The following is a 10,660-nucleotide window of genomic DNA, read 5'->3' as shown; positions in this document are numbered from 1 at the left end:
TTTTTGTTTTGCCAGTCCTGGGGCTTAAACTCTGGGTCTCAGCGCCATCCCTGAACTTTTTTGCTCAAGGCTAGCACTCTACCACTTGAGCCCTGCACCACTTCCAGCTTTTTCTGATTATGTGGTGCTAAGGAATCAAACCCAAGGTTTCATGCATGCTGGGCTAGCCCCTAAGCTTTTGATTTCTTAAAACAGCCCAGATCTAACTGGTAGTGACTAGAATTGGAATTTGGAACAAAGACCATAGTTGCTGTTCCAGTTTTCAAGTTTAAACCCTGGGTGTCCTACCTTGGGTTCATCAACATTAGAAGCAGCTGCAATTTTTAGTATATGCCTCTGGGAGAAGAAAATTTACTGCCTTTGGGGCTGGGAAGTTGGCTCAGTGGTAGAGCGCTTGCCTTGCATGCCTGAAGCCCTGGGTTCGATTCCTCAGTACCACATAAGCAAAAAAGAAAATAGTCGGAAGTGGCACTATGGCTCAAGTGGTAGAGTGCTAGCCTTGAGCAGAAGAGCTGAGGGACAGCACCCAGGCCCAGAGTTCAGGCCCCACGACCAGACCAAAAAAAAAAAGAAAAGAAAATTTACTGCCTTTTAGTACTCCTTCCCTGACCCTCCACGCAAAAGAGGAAGTCATTGTCCTTATTCCTCTAAATGCCTGGTATAGTTTAAGGATATTTGCTGACCTCCAACAGTGCCAAGTGCTGGGAGCACATTCTTATGGGGTTGAGGTCCGCATAACAGTGATTACCTGAGCATACAAGCCTGCCCTGCACCCCGTGCCAGGGCCCCTATACCCTCCCTCCTGCAGCCACAGGCACTCATCTTTTGCCTGTTCTTAGATGGCAGAGAGGCCGCCAGGCTAATCTTAACATGACTTGGCAAACATTTTATAGGTAAAGCAGAAAAATCTAGACTTTTGGATCTAGAACCCCAGAAGCATCTTTGGTTTGAATTGGATGAATGTGGGACTGAGCTTTTTTTATTAAGTCAGTCATGGGGCTTGAACTCTGGGCCTGGGTGCTGCTCCTCAGCTCTTCAGCTCAAGGTGAGTGCTCTACCACTTGAGCCAGAGTACCACTTCCGTTTTTTTTCTGGTGGTTAATTGGAGCTGAGTCTCACAGACTTTCCTGCCCTAGCTGGCTTTGAACCACGATCCTCATATCAAGCCACTGGCGTCCAGCTGGGATTGAGCTTTATCATATTGATAATTCTGCACTCCATCTGTCTTGAGGGATCTAAAAAGATGCTTTTTTGTAAAGAAATTGTTCTCCAGCTTGAATGGAATCCATGGCCCCTCCTAACAAAGACAATGTAAAAATTAGCCCTAGTATACCTGGCTGGAAAATTCCAGTTCTGGAATAAGGGAAAAATGAAGAAATTATAGAGATAACTATAATGTCTTAGTAAAAATCAGAGTACTGAGCTGAGTGCCTGCCATGTGACAGTCAGTAACGGTCAGTATGGATGGCTATTCAGTTCTTACTAGTATCGTTACTGTGCTCGCTTTGGCAGCACATATACTAAAGTTGGAATGATACAAAGATTAGCATGGCCCCTGCACAAGGATGACTGGTAACATTACTTTTTCCCATCTGAGCTTAAAAAGGAGAACAGTATTAAAAACCACAGAAGCTGAGCATGGTGGCACATACCTGTCATCCTAGTTATGTGGGAGGTTGAGATTCAGAGGATCACAATTGCAGGCAGAAAAAGTAGGGGCTGTCATCCCAACTACTGCAGGAAGCAGAAAAATGGGGAAATCATCGTTCAAGCATATACCTAGCAAGAAGTGAGATCCTATCTTAGAGAGTAAAGCTGGAGACAGGCACCGGTTGCTCGCTCATGCCTATAATCCTAGCTACTCAAGAGGCTGAGATATGAGGATCATGGTTCAAAGCCAGCCTGGGCAGGAAAAGCCATGGAACTCTTATCTCCAATAAGCCACCAGAAAACCGGAAGTGGTGCTGTGGCTCAAGTGGTAGAGTACTAACTAGCCTTGAGCTGAAGAGCTGAAAGTACAAGCTGGGTGCCAGTGACTCATGCTTGTAATCCTAGCTACTCCAGGAGGCAACCCAGCAAGAAGTGAGACCCTATCTCAGAGAACTCAAAAGCTCAGGGACAGCACCCAGCTCCTGAGTTCAAGTGCAAAACGTCTGGGAGAGTGGCAGGAAGAGCAGAGCCTAGCAACAGAGCACTTGCCTAGCAAGTGTGAAGCCAGAGTTTAAACTGCAGGACCACCAAAGAGAGACTTGCTAAAGGCTTCACTTCCTACCCTTGGGCAAATTTCCTTATCTGTAAAATGAGTCCAGAAGGTATCTGGGATAATTCCACACAATGTATGTGGAAGCACTGGCACCTAGTAGCATTTAGCAGCTACTTCTTGCTGACTTCGGAACTCATTGCCCCAAGTTTGTTTGTTTTTTTTTGGTCAGTCGTGGGGCTTGAACTCAGCCTGGGTGCTATCTCTCAGCTCTTCAGCTCATGGCTGGCGCTCTACCACTTGAGCCACAGCGCCACTTCCAGTTTTCTAGTGGTTAATTGGAGATGAATCTCATGGACTTTTCTACCCAGGCTGGCTTTGAACCACGACCCTCAGCTCTCAGCCTCCTGAGTAGCTAGGATTACAGGTGTGAGCCACGGCACCCAGCCCAAGTGTGATTCTTTAAGCTAGAAGTGATATTTAGAGAACCAGTTTAGTCCAAACTAGAATCTAAGCCAATGGTTCTTGCCTAGGAGCCACATGAGGAAAACGGTTGACTACAGAATGCACTCTAAGGGTATAGCCCATGAACTAGTAATGCATCTTACTATTCAACAATGAGGGAGGCAAAGAAGTGAAATGGAGGCCCTTTTAAAAGTGACAGACTTGAAACATCCTAGCAGGCTGTATATTGCTGGTTGTTTAACACCCTCATAAGAATTTGATCTGTCCCATCTTGACTCACCTGGGGCTCTATACCAGAGAAATCAGCAGCAAAAGGGTTGAGCAAATCCACCTCAGCCACTGTGGCAGCAGGTAGAATAGAAACATGGCAGTGGTATTACTACTGAGTGCACAGCTGGTCACAACAGGGCCGTGACTGGACCAGATTGGAGAGGGACCTGCTCTAATTTCATGGGCCACCTCCTGGCTTTGATCCCAGTAACTCCTAAATCCTCCCTTTTCATGGTTCAGACCCACACACACACACACCCTCTTCTTCAACACAGGTGTTCCTTAAGCCTGCAGCCACCTGCACAGGGTCATTCTCCTTTTCAGGGATTGAATAAACACCGTCATTGCTTACCTACTTCCTACCCCTTCAGTGCTTCTGTCCAACCCCGTTTAGTTTCTCTCATCTGGGACCTGACATCATAGCAGTGTTGTGACTTGGATACCACATTTTTAAATAGGGCTGCCTAAATTCAGGTTCAATAATAGACAGCCACTAGGAATTGATTAAATTTAGTGTAAGTGCCAAGGTCAATTCTATTAGAATTCACAGCTCTCATGAAGAGAGACTTTGGGATGGCTCTCTTCTTGATCATGCCTGTGGTTACCAATAATCAGGTAAACTGAACAGGTTTAAACTAGTTTTTGAGGCCAGGTGGGTATTACAGACAGACCTTGTCTCAAAAACCAAGAAAGGGGGCTGGGAAGGTGGCTCAGTGGTAGAGCGCTTGCCTTGCATGCCTGAGGCCCTGGGTTCGATTCCCCAGCACCACATAAGCAAAAAGAAAAAAGCCGGAAGTGGCGCTGTGGCTCAATAGAGCGCTAGCCTTGAGCTGAAGAGCTGAGGGACAGCGCCCAGGCCCAGAGTTCAGGCCCCACCACCGGGCCCCCCCACCTCAAAAAAAAAAAAGAAAGGAAGATGTATGTGGGGAGGATTGATTTCTACTGAAAAGTACTTAAAACCCTGGGGCCGGTGCTGGTGGCTCACTCCTGTAATCCTAGCTACTCAGGCTAAGATCTGAGAGTCATGGTTCAAAGCTAATTAACCACTAGAAAACTAGAAATGGAACTTGGCTCAAAGTGGTAGAGCACCAGCCTTGAGCAAAAAGAGCTCAGGGACAGTGCCCAGGCCCTGAATTCAAGCCCCACAACCAACAAAATACACCCAAGCTGGGTATGATAGCATATTCCTGTGGTCTCAGGTCCTCAGGAGGCTGAGGGAAGAAAATCGGTTGAGCTCGAGTTCTAGGCCACCTGGGGCAACATAACAAGATCCTAGTCTTAATGTACCTACCCTTGTTGTTTATTTTTTAAGATAGGGCCTCACTGTGTAGCCCAGGTTGGTCTGGAATTCATGATCCTTCTGCCTCCACCTTCCCTAGTGGTAGGGTTACAGTCATATACCACCATACCTGGCACCTATGCTAATGTTGAACTCTTTAGGCAAGAAAAAAAGGGCTAATCTTGTCTCCCACCTAATGACCTGACCCTTTAATATTTTCGATATTTTCAGACTGCCATTCAGACTCAGATGAATAAACTTACCTGTAGATAGGACGACAGTGGGAAGTGTGGTTCTCTGAGCATCTCCAGGTGGCAGCTCTGAACACACTTTCCTTTCCTTCAGGACAATCTCTGTAAGAGATTGGTACCTATAAGAGTACCAGCCAAGGCAGGTGCAGTTCTTTAAGCAACCAGTCAGATCCCCTCCAGGCCCATTCCTTGGAGAAGTGGAACTACTTTCCCACAGAGTAAACAGTTTATCTGTGTGGCCAAAATTAAAGAGTGACCGTGCGTCAAGTCTAGCCAGCTGTCGCTCGGTCTCACAGGCAGCCCTTGAGGGTGTGAGCAGGGCTAGCTGCTGGCTGCAGTTGAGCCCTGCATCTCAGCTCTTCCACCCAGCTAGTCCAGCCTAAGACGAAGAGCCAGCCAGAGGCTGGCTTTTTACAACCATAGTCAGGACTCCCTATAATCCTATGTTCTGCCCAAGCTCTAAACTCTCATCAGACAGAATTTAAAGTGCTTTATTGCTGAGGATCCCAGAAAGCTTTCAGAGCTTCTGCAGAGAGGTTAAGGCAATTTTGGAGGATTTGTGAACAAAACAGTTGAGACTTCAACATGTCAGTCTCATTTTAGGAAAGCAAGTGTGGTTTGGGGGATTTGAGGCCGGGGAGAGGGACAGGAGTGCTGTCTCCACTCGGCTCCCTGCTCAGTGCATTCCGTGACTACATAGAGCTTTACAGGGGCCACTGTGGAGAGCAACAATGCCAGCTGCTAGGATGCTCCAAATCAGAGCTTACTTCAGGTCAAGGCAGCCTTCTAAATCCACTCCAAGTTGTGAATTCATCCTAAGCCTGGCCACTGTGATGGAAAACGGTGGCAGCTCCTAGTTTCACACATATCCTTCCATCTGGGCAGAACGCCAGGCAAAGGGAGAGGACAAGGCTCAGAACTAGAAGCCTCACCACTGCTGCCCCAAGCCCCCTGATGGCCCCCAGCCCTTGGCAGAAATGTGGGAGGAGCTGTGGGCAGCCCACCTTGTTCAGTGGCTCACAGCAGTAGGTACCCAAGAGAGACCAGGAGGGGTAGTCACCAGGGCTCATGCAAAGGGCAGCTGTGGGCCCTTGTTGGCCTCTATGCCCATCTTCAGCAGACTAGGGCTCTGAGAGATTCCTAGCAGGTCTTAGAGCCCAGCTCTAGAGCAAGGAGAGAATGAGCCTACCAGGCTGGACCCCCTCCCCTCCTGGTAAGTGTGCACACAGTTGCACCCTGAGCCCCGTCTGTCCTTAACCTTCTCCCCAGGCTCCCTGGGGACATATGGGGCCCTGACATCACCCACAGACAAGACCTGGTGGGCCCTTGCACCCACCCAGTGTGGGCAGAGGCAGAAGCAGGATGAGGAGCCACAGAAGTGGGGCATCCACATCAGTACTCTTTGGCCTCCTGCAGCTGGGCCAGATATTCTTCTTCCAGAGGGTTGTCAGTGCAGGCTCGGCCATTGTTGGGGGGCCGCACGGTGTGGTATCGGCTCCAGTCCCCCTTACACAGGATCCAGGGCAGCGTGTCCACCTTGAAGTGCAGTTCAGGAGAGAAGTTGGTGCTGATGAGGTCCGGCGCGCCTGCGCCCTTGCCACGGGTTAGCAGCCGACCCTGCTCGTCATAGCAGCAGTGCTGGGCGGCCAGTGTGCTGCTGTCCTTGGACAGCTCAGAACGTAGGCAGAAGCGCGCCGTAGGCTGGTAGATGTCCAGGCGTTCACGGGGCCCACTGGCATCCCGCCACTGGAAGCTGCGACCCTGCAGCTCGTCCTGCAGGCTCACCGCACGGTACACAGCCTCCCGGGGGTACACACAGGGGCAGCTGGGCAGGTCCTGAAGCACTTGGCTCAAGTACTTGGATAGGAAGTCGCTCTTGCAGTTCAGCCACTTCTCACAGCTGTCCACAGCTGCAGAAAAAAGCAAGGTGGTCAGGGTGCAAGCCTGACCCATAGAGGGAGGGGAGTAGACAATGAGGGGCAAAGGCATGGCTGGGGGCAGGGGCAGGGCAGAACAGAAGGACCCAGGCCAGATCTGGGGGCAGATAAGGGCAGCCAGGTCCTGTAGGTACCAGAAAGAAGAGGTTGTTGCTCAAAATGAACTGGGGGATGGGGACGGGTGTCATCTTCACTACTGCCAAGATTCTGCGATCATGGGAAGGAGTCCAGGTTGGGGAGAGGGAGACAGGAACAGTGGAGGTTTTTGGCTTTTGGGTGGTGTTTTGGGACTTGAAAGGAGGGCTTTGCGTTCTACCTAAGTTTTCACTCAAGGCTGACACTCTACCACTTGATCCATACCTCCAATTTCAGCTTATTTTTTTTTTGGGGGGGGAGAGGACTGACTGGTTAATTGGAGATAAGAATCTCATGATCTTTTCTACCCTGTCTGACTTCAGACTGAGATCCTCAGATCTCAGTAGCTAGGATTCTAGATGTGAGTCACCAGCTCCCAGATAGAGGTAGTGATTTTTCTTTTTCTTTAAATATAATTTTATTACTTTTTTTTCTTTTTTAGTTGGTCATGGGGCTTGAACTCAGGGCCTGAACTCTGGGTCTGAGTGCTACCCCTCAGCTCTTCAGCTCAAGGAGAGTGCTCTACCACTTGCTACAGTGCCACTTCCAGTTTTCTAGTGGTTAATTGGAGATAAGTGTCTCACGGACTTTCCTGCCCAGGCTGGCTTTAAACCACAATCCTCAGATCTCAACCTTCTCAATAGATAGGATTGCAGGCTTGAGCCACTGGTGCCTGGCAACTTTTTTCTTTAAATTTTTTTTTTATTATAAAAGTGATGTACAGAGGGGTTACAGTTTCATAAGTCAGGTAGGAGTAGTGGTTTTTAACCAAGGACTTATTTCCTTTTTTGAGGGGTAGGGTTCTGGTCTTGGGTCTTGAACTCAAGGTCTGGATGCTGTCCCTGAGCTTTTGTGCTCAAAGCTAATGCTCTACCACTTTGAGCCACAGATCGATTTTCAACTTTTTGGTAGTTAAAGATCAGCATCTCATGGACTTTCCTGGCCAGGCTCTCTTTGAACCATGATCCTCAGATCTCAGCCTCTTGAGTAGCTAGGATTACAGGCTTGAGCCACTAGGGCCTGAAGTGTTTTCACATTTTAAACACTGGTCCATTCTTATCTTCATTTTTCTGGCCTTAGAACCTCAACAAGGCAGTCTGCCACAGGACAGCCTCTTGGCTTTCTCTGCTGCCTCCCCAGTCCTGCTCTCTTCCAGGGAGAACAAACTACCCCTTCTTCTTGGCTCACAGACCTTTGAGGGCCTGCTTTACCATACTGTACTCACATTGGTCATATGCGTCCTTGTGAGACTTGAACTCTTTGACTGCAGCTACCAGACCTCTGTTCACTATGAATGCTGGCCCCAATACAAAGCCGGTGCATGCTATGGGCACAAAGGCGGCTCAGGAAGCACTCACTGTGGGAAGCATAGTTTCACCTGTGAAACAGGGCCACCTGACCAAGAGACACAGCCTTGGAGTGCCTAGTAGAAGCATGGTCCACTTCCCACTTGCCTAGCACACAGCCTTACAGTTCTGGACCCTGACTCATTTCTGATCGCTTCACATCCTCATCCCTAAAGTAGACCCTGCAGGAGCCTCCCAAGTATCCATCTTGTGGCCAGAAGAGATAACCCTCCACCCCCTGGATCTCTCAGCTCTGTGACGCCATCATGACTTTCTTCCAACAGGGAGCAAGGAACTGGGAAGGGCCAAAAGATCTGGTCTGGAAATTGAGGTCCCTCTCCAGGAGATACAAGGCCCTGGCTGGAGGCCAGGATCCCACCATAAAGTTAATCACTACTCTCCTGAGAAGCGGGGCTCTTCTGTGTGTCTGGGTTTCGACCCCCACTTACCTGGGTCAAACATACCCGTCGCATTGTGGACCAGGGGCAGCCACCCCTCACTGGGGAAGTCCAAGGTGTTCTCATCCTTGGTGCCTTTGGGAAGAGAGGGGGCCAGGCTGGTGGCACCATGCTCCCAATGGGGAAGCCCAGCCCTCACCAGGCTCTGGGTGCCCACAACAGCTGGGACAGGCCTGGGACAGGACCATCACATTTATGAGCTTCCTGCATCCCGTCTCCCCCAGCCCATCACTCCTATGACAGTCCCACACCCCCATTCCCCAAAGGCCCAAGTTCAGAGTCTATGCTCCATTTGCCATGCCTGTGCAGGGGCAGGGGCACGTCTCACCAGGACAGGGAGGCAGGTCACAGACACGGGACTCGGTGGTAGTGCAGGCATAGCCGCAGGACCGAGTCCGTCGCTGGCTGCCGCTGCTGCAGCTCCCACTGCAAGGAGACCAGGGGCTCCACTCCTCCTGGGGCTCATAGTCTGCATCAAGGCAGGGAGCCAGGGTGAGTGCGCTCAGCCTGTAAGGCACACTGGTGCAAGTAAGCAAAGACACTCCTTCCTCAGCTGGATGCAGCCTGTGTCGGGACCCCTAGTCCAGTACATGAAATCATGGGCTGCCTTTCAATCTGAATTGCTCCCTTGACTGGGTACCTTGTGCAGTGAGCAACCTGTACAGATAGATGTATTAGATGGGCAAATGCTTCACACAGAGCTCTATGGAGACCATGCAAACCTCAACCATTGCCAGCACAGCAATGGATAAGAAAAGCTATCCAGAGCTGAAAGTCCATGACCATTATCAGTAAGACCCTGGGCAAGTCCTATTACATCCTACTTTTTGTTTTGTTTTGTTTGTGCTAGGGCTGGGGCTTGAACTCAGGACCTGAGCACTGTCTTTAAGTTTTGTTTTTTTGGGGGGTCGGTTGTGGGGCTTAAACTCTGGGCCTGGGCGCTGTCCCTGAGCTCTTCAGCTCAAGGCTAGAGCTCTATCACCTGAGCCACAGACAGCACCACTTCCAGTTTTCTGAGTGATTTATTGGAGATAAAGAGTCTCATGGACTTTCCTGCCCAGGCTGGCTTTGAACCACGATCCTCAGATCTCAGCCTCCTGAGTACCTAGGATTATAAGCATGAACCACCAGTGCCCGGCTCTTTGAGCTTTTTTGATCAAGGCTAGTACTCTATCATTTGAGTCACAGCTCCACTTCTGGCTTTTTTTTTTTTTTTGGTAGTTAATTAGAGATCAGAGTCTCATGAACTTTCTTTCCAGGCTGGTATTTTTTGTTTTGGCCTGTCATGGGGCTTGAACTCAGGGCCTGGGTACTGAGCTTCTTTGGCTCAAGGCTAGTGCTCTACCATTTGAGCCACAGCTCTACTTCAGGCTTTTTTTTTTTTTCTGTTTATGTGGCACTGAGGAATTGAACCCAGGGCTTCACGCGTGCTAGGCAAGCACTCCCACTGAGCCACATTCCCATCCCCCAGGCTGGTATTTTTAACCACAATCCTCAGATCTCAACCTCCTAAGCAGCTGGGATTACAAGTATGAGAGATAGGTGAACGGCTCCTAGGGCTTTTATGTCAATCTAAAACCAAGGGTGACAATACTTCTCTGGTACTGGGGTTATTAAAGAATGCCATGGATGTCCTTGGAAAGCTCAAACAAGCTGTGTCTAAGCCTGCTGTCCTAGGCTGAGCAGGGCCGAGGGCCTGGGGCTCAGTGCTGGAGCCCGGCATACTACTTCCTGGTAGGCCACACAGGGTGAGCAGGCAGAAAGAGTTGGGAGACAGTGGATGAGAGAAATGCTGAAAGTTGTGACATTACTCTAGAAAACCTGAAAGAGATTGTGATGATTTAGTCTCAATTACAGGCACTTTAGCCCAATGATAAGACCTCACGGCTCCTGGGAAAACAGCTACAATGGTATATAAACCATGTCTGCTCCCAGAGGAAGCCGAACAATATGCAAAAATAAATAGTAGGCTGTAGGTGCTAAGAAGTATTTCCTGAATAATTTGTGCTCTGGTATCTTTTTCTATATCTTTTTTTTCTAATAAAAAGAATGAGTCAGGCACCAGTGGCTCATGCCTATAATCCTAGCTTCTCAGAAGGCTGAAATCTGAGGATCGCAGTTCAATGCCAGCCTGAGCAGAAAAGTCCCTGTGAGACTCTCATCTCCAATTAATCACTCTAAAACCAGAAGTGGCACCATGGCTCAAGTGGTAGAGCTCTATCCTTGAGCACAAATAGCTCAGGGACAGTGCCCAGGCCCTGAATTCAAGCCCTATAACCAACTAATAATGAAGGAGGAGGAGGGGGAGGGGGAGGGGGA

General features: G+C 49.4%; 1 protein-coding gene across 1 annotated transcript in view; it reads right to left on the bottom strand.

Moving 5' to 3' along the window:
- Positions 1 to 5,767: 5,767 nt before the first annotated feature.
- Ism2 (isthmin 2) overlaps positions 5,768 to 10,660 on the bottom strand; it is a 15,717-nt gene continuing 10,824 nt past the window's right edge. Inside the window, exons 3-5 of the mRNA XM_013013434.1 lie at positions 8,670 to 8,848; positions 8,333 to 8,416; positions 5,768 to 6,375 (exon numbers count right to left, since the gene is read on the bottom strand). Of these exons, the coding sequence (XP_012868888.1) occupies positions 5,858 to 6,375; positions 8,333 to 8,416; positions 8,670 to 8,848 (781 nt within the window). The 3' untranslated portion in view covers positions 5,768 to 5,857. The remainder of the gene's footprint in view (positions 6,376 to 8,332; positions 8,417 to 8,669; positions 8,849 to 10,660) is intronic.

This window comes from Dipodomys ordii, unplaced genomic scaffold (assembly GCF_000151885.1).
Source record: "Dipodomys ordii isolate 6190 unplaced genomic scaffold, Dord_2.0 Scaffold2, whole genome shotgun sequence".
NCBI classification, from domain to species: domain Eukaryota; kingdom Metazoa; phylum Chordata; class Mammalia; order Rodentia; family Heteromyidae; genus Dipodomys; species Dipodomys ordii.
This window is presented reverse-complemented; position numbering and strand designations above follow the sequence as displayed.